The sequence below is a fragment of the Otolemur garnettii genome, unplaced genomic scaffold (assembly GCF_000181295.1).
Source record: "Otolemur garnettii isolate 467f Iridium unplaced genomic scaffold, OtoGar3 scaffold00028, whole genome shotgun sequence".
Lineage (NCBI taxonomy): Eukaryota > Metazoa > Chordata > Mammalia > Primates > Galagidae > Otolemur > Otolemur garnettii.
In genome coordinates this window covers 5,392,948-5,413,974 of record NW_003852423.1, presented here as the reverse complement: position 1 = coordinate 5,413,974, position 21,027 = coordinate 5,392,948, and the positions used below count along the sequence as shown (strand labels likewise).

The 21,027-nt window shown below is 36.2% G+C and overlaps 1 protein-coding gene across 1 annotated transcript in view; it reads left to right on the top strand.

Moving 5' to 3' along the window:
- The first annotated feature begins 230 nt into the window (after positions 1-230).
- The window catches only part of FAM126A (family with sequence similarity 126 member A), a 35,839-nt gene continuing 15,042 nt past the window's right edge, over positions 231-21,027 (top strand). The window contains exons 1-7 of the mRNA XM_023512477.1: positions 231-406; positions 1,880-1,960; positions 2,745-2,860; positions 3,246-3,341; positions 16,161-16,277; positions 19,193-19,280; positions 20,159-20,318. Coding sequence (XP_023368245.1) covers positions 2,763-2,860; positions 3,246-3,341; positions 16,161-16,277; positions 19,193-19,280; positions 20,159-20,318 — 559 coding nt within the window. The 5' untranslated portion in view covers positions 231-406; positions 1,880-1,960; positions 2,745-2,762. The remainder of the gene's footprint in view (positions 407-1,879; positions 1,961-2,744; positions 2,861-3,245; positions 3,342-16,160; positions 16,278-19,192; positions 19,281-20,158; positions 20,319-21,027) is intronic.

The window sequence follows — 21,027 nt, the reverse complement described above, 5'->3', positions numbered from 1 at the left end:
ACCCAGGATTCCCATGGCAGTTTCTTCAGTCCTGTAGCCAACCCTTTACATATTGACATGTGCTTTCCCAGGAAGAAGGGGTAGTGAGGAAGAAACTTAACTTAGCTATTTTGAAAAGTTAAGCAGACGTGGTTTTCACAAATTTGGGAAAACCTTTTGTATTTTTTATAATAGTATCATTCAAATACAATCCAGTTCTTCAATTAACATTTTGTCTTGTTTCCAGTTGTTAGAACCTGTATGTCACCAGCTCTTTGAGTTCTATCGTAGTGGAGAGGAACAGCTGCTTCGATTTACACTGCAGTTTCTCCCAGAACTGATTTGGTGCTACCTTGCTGTCTCAGCCAGCAGAAATGTGCATCGCAGTGGATGCATTGAAGCTCTTCTTCTAGGAGTTTATAATTTGGTTCGTATTTAGTAGTTAACAAAATGTTTTTGCAAAAAAATCAAATATATGAATTTTGAAATTGCTTTTCATCTTCGTAAAGCTAATATTTATGTTTCAAATAACTCATAGCTCATTCTCCCACCTATAACTATATGGGGGACTAGGGATTGAGGGATATACAGGCATAGATATAATTATGTAAATATACCTTTATAAATTAATTGAAAGCTGAATATCAGACCATTTCTATTCTTTTATGGAAGTATCTGAAAATATTGATATTGCATTCAATTTTTTTTAACTTAACGGTCTATTTTCTATGAAGTATCTGTTTTTGACCTTCACAGAAAGTTTAAAGATCTACCCTAATATTTACCAGTCATAATTCCATAAATCTGTACTGTCTCTAGAGTTTACGCTATTGATTTAACATATAGTTTGCATTACTAATAGAATTTGTATATCATATATGTAAAGTATATACTTTTTAAAATACAAAAGAAATGTAAGGTCATAATTCATAATTCATATTTGAATCAATTGATTTAGAAAACGTAACTTGTTACATGAGGAAGATCAACAATCTTACGTTTGTTTATATCTGTATCTTGGCCATTCTGAAAATTATGTCACTTATATTTTAAAAGTAGAAGGATGTATGTTTTAACTACTGATATTTGTTAATAATTGATAATAGATTATCATGATTTAGGATTTTTTTGTTATTATTGTTGGGGATTCATTGAGGGTTCAAGAAGCCAGGTTATACTGATTGCATTCGTTAGGTAAAGTCCCTCTTGTGTCTTGCTCCCAAAAAGTGTAGCACACACTGAGACCCCCACATCCCCCAGCCCCCTTCCTTCTCTCTGTTCTTTCTTTCCCCCACCCCTTCCCTCCTTCTCTCTCTCTCTGCACTCCCCTTCCCCCACCTCCTACCATGTACTAAGTAATTAACTGTCCTCCTATCAAAATTGAATACATAGGATTCATGCTTTTCCATTCTTGTGATGCTACCAAGAAGAAGGTTTGCCACTTCTATCCAAGTTAATACACAGGATGTAAAGTCTCCATCTTTTTTAATGGCTGAATAGTATTCCATGTTATACATATACCACAGCTTGTTAATCCATTCCTGGGTTGGTGGGTATTAGGCTGTTTCTACATTTTGGCGATTTTAAATTGAGCTGCGATAAACAGTCTGGTGCAAGTGTCCTTACAATAAAAGGATTTTTTCCCTTCTAGGTAAATGCCCAGTAATAGGATTGCAGGATCAAATGGGAGGTCTAGCTTGAGTTCTTTGAGGGTTCTCCATACATCTTTCCGAAAAAGTTATATTAGTTTGCAGCCCATGATTTAGGATTTTAATTAACTTTAAAATTTCTTTCTATTCAGGGCTTTTTAAAAAAAAATCCACATGAACCATTTAAACTTAGCTTTTAAGTTTATGTGTAAAAGATAAATATTTTAAGATATTTTCTTTCTGTTTTGTAGGAAATAGTTGACAAACAAGGACATAGCAAAGTATTGAGTTTTACAATTCCCTCTTTGTCCAAACCATCTGTATATCATGAAGTAAGTGACATTTTATCAAAGTAAGTTTATTGGTTTTAAAATTAGATATTGCCGGCTTGGTGCCTGTGGCTCAAGCAGCTAAGGCACCAGCCACATACACCTGAGCTGGCGGGTTCGGATCCAGCCTGGGCCCGCCAAACAACAATGATGGTTGCCACCAAATAGTCGGGCGGCGTTGTGGGTGCCTGTAGTTCCAGCTACTTGGGAGGCAGAGGCAGGAGACTCGCTTGAGCCCAGGAGTTGGAGGTTGCTGTGAGCTGTGATGTCACAGCACTCTATCCAGGGGGACAGCTTGAGGCTCTGTCTCAAAAAAAAAAATTTTGATATTGCCATAATTTATGGTCTAGTTATTGAGGCAAAAAAATGATCAATTTATTAGTACCTTAAAAAGTATAAAACAACATGTGAGCTAATTATTATTCCCAAAGTGAGATGAGAAGGCAAAATCATTAAACTTTGAAATCTGTTGTAAGGGGTTTATTGACAGTATTCTTTGTGAAGTATTTCTCTCTTTTCATTATCAAAGAGACTAAATTTTTTTTTTTGTTTATGTGTAGCAATTATATATTTCCATGGTAGAATTTTTCAAAATTAAGCTACTTTTCTTTCTCATTTGTGGTTCTTTAATTATTTGCCAAATCTTTGAGCAGAAAATTTGGTAGGCAGTGTAAATATTTTTAAGCTATGTGATGTTCATGATAGCCATTTTTAGTGGTGTTTGTATTGTAAATATCACATTTTCAACAGGATAGCTTTTTCTTTATTCCAATGTCTTTTTTTCCAGCCTTCCAGCATTGGGTCCATGGCTCTGACGGAGAGTGCACTATCGCAGCACGGTTTATCAAAAGTTGTGTACAGTGGACCTCATCCCCAAAGGGAGATGCTGACAGCACAGAATAGGTACCCTGTGGAGACGTAACTTCTTATCTTACTACATTGACTTAACAAAAAATTATGTCAGTAGATTTATAAATAATGCTTAATGAATTGTGTGTTTCACTTTAAACATTGAGTCATTTTAAGCAAGAGAAAAACACATTTAGATTTGTTACTGTACTTTGTAAACCTCACATGTCATCTGGAACATTGAATTTTTAAGATAAGCTTCATATGACTGTTATTTGGAAAGTCTTTTTATTCTTTCAGTTTTTCATTATTGGTGCCTTTATGTTATACACATCTGTTCAGTGACATACTATCTCTCCCCTGTGCCTGCCCTCATCCCTATTACAGTTGACTTCTCAGAGTTCTTAAGATTTGTTGACATCCTTTGGTTTGCCTTTAGGTTTGAAGTGCTGACATTCCTCCTGTTGTGTTACAATGCTGCCTTAACCTATATGCCCAGTGTTTCTCTTCAATCACTGTGTCAAATTTGTTCAAGGTAAATTAAAATTAAAGTGTTTCTGGTATTTAAATCTAGGACTGCTAGTTTGTTATATACCTAAGTTACTTTTGTTTTGTGTAATCATTTGTTTAAAAGATAAGTTATAAAGCTCAGCCTACTCTGTACATACAAAATTCCAATTCCATATAAATGATAGTTAGAAGAAATGTAAAGAATGTAAAGCTAGGCTGGGCACAGTGGCCCAGACTTCTTAGCAGTTTGGGTGGCTGAAGCCAGAGATTGCTTCAGGCCAGGAGTTTGAGACCAGCCTGAACAATATAGTGAGACCCTCATGTCTATAAAAGAAATAGAAAAATTAGCCAGAGATGGCGATGTGGACCTACAGTCCCAGCTACTTGGAAGGCTGAGGCAAAAGGCTCACTTGACACAGGAGCCTGAGGTTGCTGTAAGCTTTGATGATACCACTGAACTCTCTCCCAGGCAATAAAGCGAGACCCTGTCTCAAAAAACAAAAAAGCAAAAAAACCCCAACAAACAAAAAGAATATACAACTGAGTTGCATTTAAATGGAATAATTAATCAGAAAAGGATGAAAAGGATTATGTTGAAAGGATAGAGCTATTATGAAGTTTCAATTTTTTGGCATGTGGTTTGGTTCATTTTTGTTTGCTTTTACTTATTTATTTATGCTATACTCTAATTTGGCACTATGGAATAAATAAGAGATACTGGTTTTTTTTTTTTATTGAGACAGAGCCTCAAGCTGTTGCCCTGGGTAGAGTGCTGTGACATCACAGCTCACAACAACCTCCAACTCCTGAGCTCAAGTGAGTCTCCTGCTTCCGCCTCGCAAGTAGCTAGGACTACAGGCGCCCACTACAATGCCCGGCTATTTTTTTGTTGCAGCCATCATTGTTGTTTGGCGGGCCGGACTGGATTCGAACCCACCAGCTCAGGTGTATGTGGCTGGCGCCTTAGCGGCTTGAGTCACAGGCGCCGAGCCGAGATACTGGTTTTTAAACTTTTTTCCTTGTTAAATAAATTTAGCCAATGGATTGTTTAAGTAAATTATGATATTTGGGGGTATACTGTGCAAACGTTAAAATATTCTGATTTAAAAGAATATTTAATGATAGTATATTTGGTATGATTCTCACATTGGTTGAGAATAACCAGAATATTAATAATGGTTATCTCTAATTGGTAGAATTAGAGTTTAATATAATTTTTCTCTTTGGTGATTTTTTTCATATTCTCTAAATTTTCTGTAATATGCATGTTACTTTTCTTTAAAAAATGCAAAATCAAAACAAAACAAAGCAAAAATGGCAGAGATTATTGCCTTTGACAATTCAAGTAGATAAGGGAAATTATACAATTAAGAAACTTGTAACTGTGTGTGGTAGCTCATGCTTATAATCCTAGCAGTCTGAGAGGTCAAGGCAAGAGAATCACTTGAGCTCAGGAGTTCAAGACAGACAAGCCTGAACAAGAGTGAGACCCATCTCTACTAAAAATTGAAAAATTAGCCAGGGGTTGTGGCAGGTCCCTGCAGTCCCAGCTACTCTTAAGGTTGAGGCAGAAAGATCAGTTAAACCCAGGAGTGTGAGGTTGCTATGAACTAGACTGACACCACAGCACTCCAGCCTAAGTGATAGAGCAAGATTCTGTCTCGAAATAAATAAATAAATAAAAAGGTAGAAAGAAAGAAATTTGTAAAATAATTTGTATTGGGGGAACTTATTTAGAAGATGCAACTTTCTCAGAGGGAAGTCTATTGAGCAATACTTAGAAATCAAATCAGTCAAAACAAAACAAACAAAAAAATATAACCTGATACTGAATACGATAGAAAGCCAGGTAGGACCAGCAAGAGAAGGGTGTTAACAAGACCAGGGGCTTGTTAAAGAAGATAGAGAAGTGAAATCTTTCAGATGATTCCTGAACTAGAGCATAATTACATTTCCTCACCTTGAAAGATGACACCAACATGCCATCTCTCCCACTTAATGAATCTTTCTAACATGTGTCTTGTTTTAAATTGTTTAAAAGCAATGGTGTCCAGACTCTAATTTCACAGATCTGTAACATTTCAAAAAAGGTGGAACAGGTGGGTTATGTGCATAGTGTTGCCAACTTTTTATTTTGCCAAGTAATTATATTATAAATATCTACCATCAACATTATTTATCAAAAGGGAGTCTATTTTAACATCAAAAAAGGAAGAAGGATGGAAGAGAAGGCTAGCAATTTACAAATTTAAAATGTTCAACATTCCTTTCTTTTCTTTTCACTATGATCTAGTGAAAACTTTATTATGGGCAAAAACAGACATACAGACCAGTACTTCAGAAACACTGGCTTAAATAGTAACTAAATGCAGCTAATTTTTGAAACCCCACAGATGGTCTAATACAATGCCCTAGAAAGAGCCACCTTTGGCTTTGCTGAAAAGTTAGGAAAGAACATGTATCACTGGTTTTTTTCTCTGTGTAACCCTAATATACTGCATTTCAGAATAATATAATTTTTTTTGCAATATGGGTAGGAAATTGCTAATACTGTGTATACCAATCTTAACCTAACCAGGGGACTGAATAATATTTTAACTTCAAAGAACCTAAGTAAAAGTTGATTTTAAAAACAAAGAGAAACATATATTATTTAAAAACTGGATGTAGGATATGACCAAGAAATATTTTAGTAGAAATAGATTAATATATGCCACAAGAAAAATTAATTCTGTATAAATGCCTACCAGCTATAAGAAAATGAGGATGGGAAGAGATCTAAGTAATTCAAGACTTAAGTAATGCTAACTCTTAAACCACAAAACATTATATAAGAGGAACTCCTTTAAATTTGTTGTTCCTATCTTTTTTAGTTGTTTAGGTTTTTCATTTTTATTTTAGATTCATTATAACTGTATTCTCAATGGCAAGACCCAGTTATTATTTTCTTTTAATTCCTAGTTTCCTTAATCATTTATCAAATGTTCTAATTGGGAGGTTTTGTGTGGTTTTTTTTGGTTTTTTGTGTTTTTAAGATGAATAGTAAAAAATTAGAAAACACTGGCTTGGTGCCTGTAGCTCAGTGGTTAAGGTGCCCACCACATACACTGAGGTTGGTGGGTTTGAACCCAGTCCAGGCCTGCCAAACAACAATGACAACTATAACAACAACAACAAAATAGCCAGGCATTGTGGCAGGCACCTGTAGTCCCAGCTACTTGGGAGGCTGAGGCAAGAGAATTGCTTAAGCCCAAGAGTTTGAGGTTGTTGAAAGCTATGATGACATGGCATTCTATCAAGGGTGACATTCTACCAAGGGTGACTCTGTCTCAAAAAAAAAAAAAGAAAGAAAGAAAAGAAAACAATTAGAAATACTTCTATCTATTCAAGTCTAATTCATATCTATGGATTCTGTGGAAAGAAAGTTGTTTATAGAGCTGTGATGATAAGTAAGTTAAAGTACAAGAGCTTCTTGATTATTTCAATACTAGTATAGGTTTCCCTGGAGTAGAAAGTGATCACACTGTATACACTGTGGCTAATCCTGCCCTTTTGGCCATGTGACAGTTATATTAGATCACTGCTTAATTTGATTGATGATTATACCAAAATGATTGACTGGTCATACAGAAGGAAGGATATACAAATATAAACAGAAAAATTTCATAGAAGATATGAGCCAGATTCAGTGACAGATGTGTCCCATTCTTTAATCTTCTGATTGTAATGAATCATGGAAATAATTTAAAAAATCTTGAATACTTTCTACTCTCCATCCACACACATACACATGCATATCCATTGTACTGAACAGAAATTTGCTCAGTTGCTACCAGCTTTGCTTTCCTGATTCAGACTGATGGCCTACTTGATAGCCTGTGTTTTCTTCCCACACAGTATATATGACCTGCTTAAAGAAGAGATCTGAAAGTGGGCAAGAGGTAGACTGAATAAGTTGTAGTTAACAAATTTTTATTCTCTGCTAATACTAAACATTGTATATGGCACTATTAAAAGAAATATGCTCACTAATGCTACAAATAAGTTTTGCAAGTATATAAAAGAATCCTCTAAATTTGAGGAAATAATTTTTTTTTTTAGTTGTGTTTCCTTTATTTGCAGTTGAACAAATTCTAACTCCCTCAGGTTCTCAATCATCTATAAGAAAACTTCTAAGCTTAGAACCCTGAAATATTATTAAACATGCATATAATCAGATCACAGCCTGGCCTGCTATCCTGATTTCTGTGATACCCTGTCATGTATTTCGGGTTCCAGTGACACAACTAATTATCCAGAATGTCCCGTTAATATTATGGCACTTCTTTCATCTCAGAATTCCCTCTTCTCCATGCCTGTATTTAGCTCTTTATCTTCCAATCCTCATCTGAGATTGAGCTCAGAAATTGCTTTCTTCATGAATCTTACCTTGTTTTTCTCACAGGCAGACTATCCTTATTCTTTTCTCTCAATAACAACTCAGATATCTTAATCATTGCATTTATTATTGCTTGCTATGATTATTTACTCAATGACAATAGATTATGGACTTAATGACTCATATTCACTGTTAAGTTTCCCTAGTCTAACATGCATACACGTTCTATTTTTTTTGTTTAACATTTCCTTACAAACATGTTTTTAAAACATTGTAGGCTCAGTGCCTGTGGCTCAAGCAGCTAAGGCACCAGCCATATATACCTGAGCTGGCATATTAGAATCCAGCCAGGGCCCGCCAAAACAACAATGATGGCCGCAACAAAAAAATAGCTGGGTGTTGTGGGAGGCGCCTGTAGTCCCAGCTACTTGGGAGGCGGAGGCAGGAGAATCGCTTGAGACCAGGAGTTGGAGGTTACTGTGAGCTGTGTTGCCACGGCACTCTACCCAGGGCAGCTTGAGGCTCTGTCTTAAAAAAACAAAAAAACAAACAAACAAAAAAAACAACCTAATTGCAACGTTATCTTGTTTCTGCCAAAATAAGCTTTTGTTTGTGATACTACAATATCAACATTAAAGAAATTCAATACTCATCAGCATTATAACATTCATAAGGACTGCAAATATTTTAAATTAGAGGAAGCATTGCAAAACGTTGTATTCCAGAAATTAAAAGATGAAAAGCAAAAGTTAAGACATTTCTTTCAAGCTGCAATGAGACCTGAAAATAATGGCACTTAAATTACTTAAAAGCATACTCTGAAAAAGGGAAAGCCATTCATGATACAGAACTTGTGAAAGAATGCATTGTCAAAGTTGTAGGGTACTTAGACCTCTGACAGTGTTTCAAAGCATAAATAATTGCTTCTTTCAAGGAGAGCCATAACTGATCAGCAGCATGAATTGGCCTTCAATGTAACAGAATAACTTTATGCAGCACTTCAAAAGGGAAATTATATATTATTCAATTGCTTTGGATGAATCAACTGATACTACTGACTTGGCACAAATTTATACTTCATTCAGATCATAACAAAAGATTTTGTTTGCTACAAAGAGTTACTTGTTTGGGGTACACTTGCAAACAGAACATAGGGAATAGAGATCTTTAGCAACTTTGAAGATAAATATCATGAAGTTAGACTGAATTTGGTAAATTTAATGAGTGTATGTACAGATGGTGTACCTTCCATGACAGGAAGACATGAAGGATTTATTGCACAGATAAAAAGAAAGTATTAGCATAACTAGATGCTCTCATTCTTTTCATTGTATCATCAGCAAAATCTCTGATGCTACCATTTTAAATGACACTTGACAACAAGTTATAAGAATTGTTAACTATATTTGTGCAAATGCAACACAGCATCTTCAGTTGCAGGACATGCTGAAGTTGAAGAATGAGGTATTCAGTGTGGACTTGCCTTATCATTCTAAAGTGCGTTGGTTATCTCAGGGATAGATGTTATGTTAGCAAAATTTTATTTTTGCAAGAAGTTAGTTAAATTTTATGAAGAACAGAATGTGAATTAGTAAAAGAAGATTTCTATAGAAAGGCAGCATTTCTGTATGGTACCATGTCAAATCAAAATGACCTCAATATTTGCAAGGTAAAACTGAGACTATATGTGCTATGTAGGCAAAACCCCCAGCATTTTGAAAAAAGCTATCTTTTTTCAAAAGACCATTTCTGGAAAAGGTAATTTTAGCTGAACATTTTTTCCAGGTTGCAAAGGTCATTAATGAGCTGGATGATATATATGAATTGTTTGAAGACTATGCAGCTGTTATAGGCCTATTAATTGGAGAATATGATGAAAGGTTCATTGACTTTGAGAATCATAACATAACACTGAAATTAGCATTTCAGCCTCACGTAGTTGATATCACCAAGGCACCAAAGAACTATAGATGAAATTTTTTTTTTAAAACATCAAATTTTATTTCTTTATTTATTTGCAGGTTTTTTTTTTGGCTGGAGCTGGCTTTGAACCTGCCACCCTCAGCTTATGGGGTCGGCGCCCTACTCCTTGAGCCAGAGATGCTGCCCTGAACATTTTTTTTTTTGAGACAGTGTCTCTGTTATCCTGGGCAGAGTGCCATGGCATCATCATAACTCACAGCAACCTCAAACTCTTGGGCTCAAGTGATCCTCTTACCTCAGCTTTTCTATTTCTTTTTAATAGAGATGGGGTCTCACTCTTGATCAGGTTGGTCCTGAACTCTTGAGCTCAAGCAATTCACCCACCTCGGCCTCCTAGAGTGCTAGGATTACAGGTGTGAGCACCCATGCTGGGCCTCTATAGATAGAATTAATCTCAGTAGATGACATTTTAAAGTCATTGTTTGATGGTAAGAAAGATCCAATTAAAATATAGAAAAATGCAATAGAACTATCCATGTCTTTGGCAACAGGCCCCAAAAATGCTTTCTTGCTCAAACCTATATTCTCCTACCTAACCTAAATCAGGATGCCCTTAAGGTCACAAATGACTGATTCCCATCTAGAGGATCAGCTGAAACTGCAGACCTCCATGTTGCAACCAAATATTCAAATGCTTTCCAACAAAAACAAACATAACAAAGTCACTAAAAGGTCGGTTAACTTTAAAATTATCAATTAGTTTTCGTTTTTTGACATTATTAAGTACAAGTAGTTAGATTTTTTTTTATAAAATAATGTACGTTTTCAACTATATCTTGTTGAAGTACTGGGGTATCTTGAATGTGACCTTATTTCATTATTGCTCCCAACCCCGGATAGTCTGTCAATTGCTAGAGATTTGCTGAGGTCAGGAACTTTGTCTCATTTACTGCCATATCCTGAGAACTTAAAGAAGTGCATGGCGTACAGTAGAACCTTGATAACTATTTGTTGAATGACTGAACGATAGATGAGCTCTTCTGCTTTAGTTTTATGACTTGGTAAGTAGGATTAGGATTAAAGGAAATAATTAGGCTTTTATGTTTAAAAAAATCTTTCATTGGTAAATATAAAAATCATCAGTTTTAATTTTGTTAGTTATAAAAACTAATCCTTTGGGTGGCGCCTGTGGCTCAGTGAGTAGGGCCTCAGCCCCTGAAGGTGGAGGGTTCAAACCTGGCTCCTGTCAAACTGCAACAAAAAGATAGCTGGGCGTTATGGCGGGCACCTGTAGTCCCAGCTACTCGGGAGGCTGAGGCAAGAGAATCGCCTAAGCCCAGGAGTTGGACGTTGCTGTGAGCTGTGTGACACCATGACACTCTACTGAGGGTGACAAAGTGAGACTTTGTCTCTACAAAAAAAACAAAAACCCCAAAACAACAAACTAACCTTTTGCATTTCTCAGTAAAGGACTGATTTCAACCTCTGATAGATGACTGCTTATTTCCTTACAAATAGCTAGCAGGGAAAATGAGAGAACTTCAAATCTTGTTTTCCTGGTAAATTTTCAAGTGTGCTGGTATTTGAGAGATTTGCCTCTGTAGTTCTTACGTGAAGGAAAGTTAAAAGTTGAGTGACAATCCTAGAGTTGTCACAAAGTTGTTTTTTTTTTTAAATTGTGTAATGACAGCAGTAACTTATCTTTCTGACCATATTCTCTTTCCTGACCCATGTATTACTTCTTCCTGATTTTTAAACCTGTAAATCCATTCCAGGAGCCACCAAGATGTCCCACAGATACTTTGTAAGATTTAGAACTCTTGAAACATGGAAAATATCCAGCAGAGGGTCACTGCAGCCTGAGGGTTCTGCATACCTCTCTGGGGCCATGTTGGGTAGTATTGTTGGAAGAAAACTGTACAGGCCATCTCTGACTTACAAACTTGCAACTTATGTATAATTTGCACTCACAAACAGGGACTGTTACACGGTAAGTCTCTGAGTTACAGACATCATACTGATGTACCACTTGCACTTATGAATAGAGACTATTACAGGAATAGATAAATGTATCTGTTCCAACTTATGTACAAATTTAAGAACAAATTTATAGAACCTATCTCATTTGGAACCTGGGGACTATAGGTTAAATATTGGTTTGATTGTGTTACAGAGATAAATAAAGGTAATTTAAAATTGACTTGTATTTCTTGCTCAGGTGAAAGTCCCAGCTGGTTAGACGGCCTTGGGATAGACTGGCTATGTCTCTAATATATTCCACCTCCTGTGTTGGGAGTCTGTGTGTCTTAGAGTATGGACATTGTCTGTATGGTTGCCGATCACTAGTGTTACATCTGCCTTCTGTCCTGAACACAGGGAGAAAGAGAGTGGAAGAAATGCAGCTGTCTTTTAACAGCATAATTTAGAAGTTTCACCACCTTGATTAACATACTATATTCAGAACTTAGTCACATGGTCACACTTAGATGTAAGGAAGGCTAGAAAATATAGTCTCTAGAAGGGTGGCCATTGTTCCTAGTTAAAATTGGTGGGGAAGGAAGAGAGTATGCTTTATATATATTATTAAAAATAGATGTTGGGTGTCAGCGCCTGTGGCTCCAGGAGTGGGGCACCAGCCCCATATACTGAGGGTGGTGAGTTCAAGCCCAGCCCTGGCCAAAATTGCAAAAAAAAAAAAAAAAAAAAAGATGTTGAGGTAGTGATAGTTTTATAAGCAGCCTTACTATCTCATGTGATCGTTATTGATTATATAGGGACAAACTAGTTTCTAAAGTTAAGGGGGATGGCAGTACTTTTGATGGAAGATGGGCAGGGGAGCATGACAAACATTATATCATAAGCCTAAAAATCAACATATCTGCAACTTAGCATCTTCCACAACAGTATGGTCTATTTGTTCTAATTCAGTTCATGATACTGCAGTCCAGCCAGCTATCCAAATTTAATGTGGGAAGAATTATCCACTCCTCTTCTGTGGTATTTGATCAGTCTCACCCTCTATTTCCTAGATGTGACTGCAATCCCTCCTTCCTCTTCTCTCCACCATTCCTTCTTTGGATCAGCTCCCCTGCATCTGCTGGGATATTTTGACCTCATGCCACACACCTTCAGTCTCAATGACCTCTTCCAGGATAGCCAGCGTGATATTATTGAAAGACCAATCTGGTCGTGTTATTGTTATTCCTTTGCTTAAAATAAACCAAAACAAAAATCTTTAGTTGTTTCCCTGCAGGTTACTCCATGTTTGTACTCAGTGATCTGATGAGCTTCTTTGTGTCCTAGTTTCCTACTATTCCATCCTGTTTAAAATGCTCCCTGTCTCCTTGATGCCATGCTGTTTCATCTCTTCCTTTGCCCTTTTCTGTGATTTCTACATGGGAAAAATATTGCTTTTTCATCAAGACTCAGTTCAAAGGAATCTTATTCTGAGAAGTCCTCTCTGACCTGAAATGTTACCAGATGAAGAGGGTCTGGCCTCCTGTCACTGTCAGCCAATATGCAGAGACAGGTCCACCAAACTTTGTCAGAAGGCTGGGATTCTGGAGCACAGTGAGAATAGCTGCCCTGAGACTGTTCTGTTTTTCTATAAGTTTAAAGTGAAGACCATGTTTACTCTTAAACAATGATTGGAAGGTCTCATGACTCATAAACAATAACACTTTAATTTAAAAGTTAATTTCCAAATCAATCTACCTAAACGACTCAAGATAGGCATTTTTAGGATGGGAGCTAAATTTACAAAATAGTAAGAATGGGAGATGTGGTGAAGGTCAGGCCGGACCTAAACCAACCAGACCAGCTACATCCTGTCTGCCCTCACCTGACAGACTCCATCTTATTCTCACTGCATGTGCTTTCAAAATACGTCAGAGACACACTTCTTCCCCGAAAGTGTACTGTGCTCTCCTTTTGGCACCTCTGGAACTTGCCCATGCAATGTGTGCTTACTGATTGGATTTTGAGTCCCCTTGGAAACTAGCATCTGATGCAAGATCAGTCTTTAATGAACATTTACTGAATGAATAAATGGAATTAATTGAAAAATCTTGTCTTTCATGCATTGGTTCTCTATTATTTACTACCATCCCTAGCATAAAAGTGGAAAGTATAAGAAAATAAAATTATCTAAATTTGCTTCTTTAGATTATAAGAGTAAGAGGAGTCTCTAGTCTGGGCATAAATTTTTATTATTTTAAATGAAGTTAGAGTTGGTTTTATTTTACATGCAGCAGATTTTATCAGTTTTTCTGTTTCCTTTTTATTCTTGGTCGTATAGAATTCTGAAATTTGGGTGGTGCCTGTGGCTCAGTGGATAGGGTACCGGCCCCATATACCGAGGGTGGCAGGTTCAAACCCAGCCCCAGCCAAACTGCAACAAAAAAAATAGCTGGGCGTTATAGCGGGCACCTGTAGTCCCAGCTACTTGGGAGGCTGAGGCAAGAGAATCACCTAAGCCCAGGAGTTGGAGGTTGCTGTGAGCTGTGATGCCTTGGCACTCTACTGAGGGTGACAAAGTGAGATTCTGTCTCTTAAAAAAAAAACAAAACAAAAACCCCCCCAGAATTATGAAATTTTATTATCAAAATGAGTTTATATTTATTCTTTAAAGTTGCTTTGAATTAATGACATTCTCTGGGAGATACTTTTGAGATCATCTTGAGCATTTTTAAGTGAAGCTAGGGAGAGTGGGTGAATAATTTTAGCCTATTAGCTAGTGCTTTATTAAGTGGAGGTTGTATTACATCAAGCACTGCATATTATGAGAAAGCAGGTATTTACTAATTGATTTATTAAAAATAGAAACTTAGTTTTTAATTTTAAAAACAGTACATGTTGATCATAGAAAATTCAGAAATTGTATATAAATATGAAGAAGAAAATAGGTCTATAATCCCACAGATCAGAGATAATAATGAGTTTGTATATGATCTTTTGAAGAGACACAAACCATATGCCTGTTTGTTTATTACAAAATGGGATTATGCTGCATGATGTTTTGTATAATTTTTTCCCTGTCATTTGAATAGACTTTCAAAACATCACATTTGATTTCTTCATAGTATTCTTTTTTTTTTTTTTTTGGAGATAGTCTCACTTTGTTACCCTTGGTAGAGTGCTGTGGTGTCAGAGATCATAGCAACCTCAAACTCTTGGGCTTAAGCAATTCTCTTGCCTCAGCCTTCCAAGTAGCTGGGATTACAGGCACCTGTCATAATGCCTGGCTATTTTTAGAGACGGGATCTTACACTTGCTCAGGCTGGTTTTGAACTTGTGAGCTCAGGCAATCCACTTGCCTTTGCCTCCCAGAGTGCTAGGATTACAGGCGTGAGCCACCGCAGCCAGCCTTTCATACTATTCTCTGAATGATTTATGTAGCTGGTCTCCTGTGTTGGACTTTTCATGGCTTCATTTTTATTATAATAAATACTACTTAACTTTAGTACTCCTTAAATATACCTCACTATAATAAATATTTCCTTATATTTCAGTTTTGTTTATGGTAGTATTTTTAATTTAGTAAAATCCATTGCTGTTTCTTTATAGTTGTCCCTTTGATGTCATGATTAGGCAGCATGCCAAGAATTTGCTTATGTTTTATTTAGGCAACTATTTGCTTATGTTTTGTTTCTTTTATGGTTTTTAAACACTTAGAATTTGCTCTATCTAAGGTTTATTATGGTGCACTATATAAGTTTATTATAGCACTTTTTTATGTCAAAAACTCTGTTAGGCAGTTTTTAGTTCTACACTTCCCATATCCTCAATTTGGTCAATCCAGAAATCTACCTAATGCAACTGCCTCCTGGTGACTACTTCCCTGTGGAACAACCAGATACAATTTACGTGACGGGCCTCACTGACTTCCACATCACACATGGATTTCACAAATACGCCACAATGACTGTCTCTCTCTCACGTCATAGCGTGACCTCCTGAAGCTCATGCCAGCTTACTTTAAACCTACCAATCAGAACTTCCCATGCAAACCTGCTTGGGTAATGATACCCTGAATCTCAATAAAGGCTTTGGTTCATGGGTCCTTCCCTCTGTCTGTCCCTCTCCTCACACTGAAGAGCTTCTGTGTGGCCTTTGGGTATGCTTTTGCATGCTTTTGGCCTGTACGTAATACAGTATTTATTTCCAAAAAGAAAAAACTGTCAGGAGTTGAAGATCATACCACAGATCTATTTATGGCAACTAGTGCCAAGTTTCGTGTAATAGGTTTTGAGGTAGCCTAAAATTATTAATAATTGAATTGACCAAAATTGGCAAACCAACCAGTAAATGAATCTGGTTCACTTACTACATATCAACATACTTCTAGCTTTAGAAATTTTTTTCCAGGGTAACTTACTCAGGAAAGTGTCGTAGACACATGTTCTGTGTAGAAAATTCTTTGTTTCATAGATATTAGGTTTGTTATGAAAATGTTCCTAATATATTGTTGAGTTATAAATGTTAAAAAATAAATGACCTAAATTTTTATTAATTTTACAAATAAATTCATTTTGGTCTTTCTAGAATCTGTGTTTGTGGATACCCTCGACAACATGTAAGAAAATATAAAAGTATAAGTAGCAGGATTCCAGTTTCTTCAGGATTCATGGTGCAAATGCTAACAGGAATTTATTTTGCCTTGTAAGTTTATCTCATATACAAACTAAACCTTTGATCTCTTTGGAAGATTATAGTTTAATAATGTATTATCACTATATTATAATACCAATAGATACAAGATTAGTACATTTTTGTGAGAGAAAATGAATCAAGATCTTGATAATACTTTTATTATTTAAAACATATCCATTGCAGGTCTGAAGAACTTGTAATAGCTAAAACACCTCATCGTCTTTCTTTAGTACAAGGACAGAATGAAAATTAGCAACACTTAAATATATAGTCCCTTTCTTTATTACTTTTTTGGGCTATGATTTCCAAATAGATGTTTTTCTCCAGTGAACATTATTTTCCATTTCTGGAAACTTTAGCTCTTAAAAAACATTTTAGAGCCTCTTTGATCAGAAATAGTTCATTATTAACTTGCTACTAATTTCTCATATTAGTGCTTAGTCTTACCTAATGACTTAAGTACTAGTATTTTTAATTTGGTCCTGTCTTTCACTTTATAATTCTCTGCTACACATGTCCTACTGTTCTTTGCACTATATTCACTTGATACTTTAGTTTTTCCTGATAGATGGTAACCTTTTTGCCTGAAGGCAGATATTGTGGTCTTGGGCCAAATCTGGCCTGCTGTCTATTTTTATAAAGTTTTATTGAAACACAGTCCCATTTCTTTGTCTATTGTCTATGGCTACTTTTCTGTTGCAGTGGTAGAGTTGAATAGTTGTGATAGACATGGTAAGGCCCACAAGCCTAAAATACTAGTCAGATAACTTAAACAATTTTTTTTCCGAGCCCTATATTAGCCCAGTAATATTGTCCCATAGTTCTCGGATGTCCTGATCTGTTGTTTTACTTTACCTTTTTTTCTTTATGTTTTAGTTTCAGTAATTTCTATTGATCTATTCTATCTTCAAGTATAATGATTCTTTTTTTCCCTTGACTAAGTTGAATCAACTAGTGGGGCCATTGAAGGAGTACCTTTTCTCTGTCACCATGTTTTATTTCTGGCCTTTTCATTTGACTCTCTTGTAGTTTCCATCTTGCTACTGAACTCTCCATCTATCTGTTCATGCATGTTGTCAATCTTTTCCACTAGCCTTTGGTATATTAATCATAGTTATTCTAATTTTCCTGATAACTTTAACATCTGAATCATCTCTGAATTTAGTTCTTTTGATTGTTTTATCTCTTGGTAGGTTTTTTTCCCCCTTGCTTTTTGTGTGCTTTGACAGTTTTTGATTGTCCAGGTTTTGTTCAGGCATAGGAAAGTAGAGACTGAGGTAAATATTATTTATGGCAGGAAATAGGCAGGCCTCTTTTCTTCTAGACTGCTAGTGGAGTCATCACAGGCAGTAGTGAGCTGGGGTTGGGCACCTACTTCAAATTGTTGTAGGGCTACTTGGTACATAATGTGAAAGCTGGATTGCTGGAGGGATTTTCTTTGTGTTCCTGTTTCATCCTCAGCATCCAGCCTTCTCTGTATGCCTATGCTTCAGAAGAGGTCTCTGTCTCGGTTCTTGGACAGCAGTAGAGTGTTGTTGCTTGTTTCTAGGTGTCTACTAGCCTGGTGGTGGGATGGTGGAGGGAAGTAGTCTTCTCTGTTGTCCTGTTTCAGCCTCAGTTCTAGGCAGGCCCCACGTCCCTGCATCTCAAAGATGCAAGTTTCTCGGTAGTACTGCCTCTCTTCCAATGGTAAGAGACTTCTAGTGATCTCAGCATAGAATGAGGGCTTCCCTCCCAACCCCCTACTTTTTTCTTAATCTCAGAGCCAAATTGATCTTCACTTGTGTTCTGGGAGTGAAAGCATTTGCTGCTCTTCCCCAAAGGCTTTTTAAAACTTTTGTTCCGTGTAAGAAAAGGGTCTGGCTGGGTCTTTGTGCTTTTCCCACGTGAATGGCCTCCCTTCTCCTTCAGGCCTGTACCACCAAGGGCAGCTTCTCAGGACCTTTGGCCTGTGTCCGGTTTTTCTTGTGAATGTGGAGAAGAGTCTGTGAATGGGTACAAGCTCCCCTTGTATGTGCTCCCAGAGAGTCTATGCTCTTGTGCTATTCCATAAGCTGGGTTTTAGACCTTTGGTCTTTAGGAATTTGTTAAAATTAGTTCAGCTGAATTCTTCTTAACCACTTGTATTGCGGTCCATCTCTCCTTAGAGGCACCTGTCCATCCATAGAGTTCAGGCTTCTTAGATGCCCTATAACCTCAGCTCTTTGATGGATTCGTGAGAAGGTATAATTTTGAAGATTACCTGGCTTTGTCATGTTTTTAGAGAACAATACTTTTTCCAGTTTTTTGGGTCTTACTCACATTCTTAATGTAATTCACACCTCTTTATTTTGTTGGCAAATGACCAACCCATTATATCTCTATTCATTTTTCTTGTTTAGCTGATTTTAAGGAAAGGCTTGACATATCTTTGAAAATTCACACACACACACATGCACACACACCACACACTTTCCCCCTCGCATTTCTTTGCTGTTTGCAGTATACGTCATGTACACTTTTAAAAGACTATCAAAATGTTAAGGAAATAACTATTCAGGATATTGCAAGCCACAGTAATTGTAGATTCTCATTAAAACCTGTGGGAGCTATGCAGTAATTTGACCGTTAAGTGTTCTGAACATTATTTTAAGGTATGTAATTTATTATTCTCTGAGTTGCTTTGAAAGGGTAAAATGCTTTGAAATTGCTTTAGCTTTTTTGATTTCTGTCCTATAAATAGTCATGTTCTTTAAAGAAAAAATATACATCTATAAAATTTTCTTTGCTATTAATAGGCTCTTAGATATAATTGAAAGGAATTCAAGGATTTAAAAATGTTTTTTTAAGAGTAATAGAATGTTAAGCAGTATGCTAATGTGATGTGTGATTTTCCTCAGTAAGGATAGTTTCTCATTATATTTGTTTCAATTCTAATTTTATAGTTATAATGGAGAATGGGATCTAGCTCAAAAAGCATTGGATGATATTATATACAGAGCCCAGCTAGAATTATATCCAGAGCCATTGCTGGTAAGTACCTTACTTATTTGTGTAAATTTTATAATTTAAGATTTCTCAGCTTAGACCTATAAATTGAGAAGGAGTCATTCACAGTTCATTAATATGTCATTAATACTCAGTGATTCATACTTTTGTTATACTTGGAAAAATTTTCAATTTGAAAAGGTATATATAAAAATTGGAAATTTCATTAGACTAACTTCCTAGATATTGCTAGTCTTTTTAACTTGTAAGAATGTTCTCCTTGACCATTCTCCTAAGTGAAGTATCATGAAAATGGAAAAAGAAACATTGCAAGTACCCAGTACTAAATTGGAATTAGTAGATTAACACCTACATGCTCACAAGGGAAAAAAACTCAGTGAAATTTGAGCAGGGAGGAGTGGGGAAGGTGGGAAAAGGCGAAGGAGTTGAGTAAATTCTTACCCAAAACATTGCACGGGTATGTGGATCCTACCTGGGAGTGGGTGTAGGACACCCCTTCTAATCAGACTTTAATCTTACTAACTACGACATGTAATTGTTATTCCTCCAAATTATTGTGAAGGAAAAAAAAAAAGAGTGTTCTCCTTAACATACTTTAGCTGCATACTTACTAATTAGCACTGGGAAATATAATATTTTAAAAGCTTTAACTTCATCACTTATGTATTTTTTAGCCATGGGTTTTCTGAGCTCATACTTCTCATTCTAAAGAATTTATGTGTCATCTTATGAAATACTTTGGAGAGGGCATTCTTTATATGAACTTATTAGCATTTAGCGTCATGTTTTATGTAAGGGTAAAATAATGCATCTGTTAATGTCAATCTTAAAGCTATATTTTTGCCCCAGTTGCCTAATGGATGAGGCATTGGCCTCCTTAAACTGTATTTTTTCCTTCTTAGGTTGCTAATGCAATAAAGGCTTCATTGCCTCACGGTGCCATGAAATCTAGTAAGGAAGGTACAAGGTGCATTCAAGTTGAAATCACACCAACTTCCTCTAGAATATCAAGAAATGCAGTAACCAGCATGTCAATAAGAGGACATAGGTGGAAAAGACATGGTAAGAATACACAATTCATCAAGTCAGGGCATTGTTGATTCTTTCACATTTCTCTCTGTACTTCTGGTGCTGTAACTTTCAACTTTAGTAAATAGTACCATAGTAGTCTGGAAGGAAGAGTTGTGGAGTCACCCGTAACTCATTATCCAGGAGCAATAGGCAACAAGGAAAATGGAGCCTCTTGTAAGGTTACACGTGTGAATGAAAATTTATTTAAGAATCATATTAGCTTTTAAATTTTATTTTGGTAAACTGGAAGAGTACGGAATATGCATTTCAAAATTATTCATATATTTTAGGTTTCTATTCATAAGTATCTGCAAATATTCCTAAATTAATGTTTCTGATTTCTAATTAATTTTTTAGCAAGTAGACTTGAGTATTAAAGTAGAACGACTAATGGAGACTTTAAACATTTTCCCTGGACTTCCTGGTAAAGAATGACATAGTAGTAATGAAAAATGAGGCATTTCTATTTCCTAGAAATTATTTTTTTTTCAAGATTTTCTTATGTGTTATTATTTCCTTGTCTGGAAATATTTTATTATTTTAACATTTTACTGGAAGTTAATTTCACTCACCATGGCTTTGTCCAATGTTTTCCTTCCTTCTCTTTTAATTCATTATTCTTTTTTTTTTTTTGAGACAGAGCCTCAAGCTGGTCCCCTGGGCAGAGTGCTGTGGCATTACAGCTCACAGCAACCTCCAA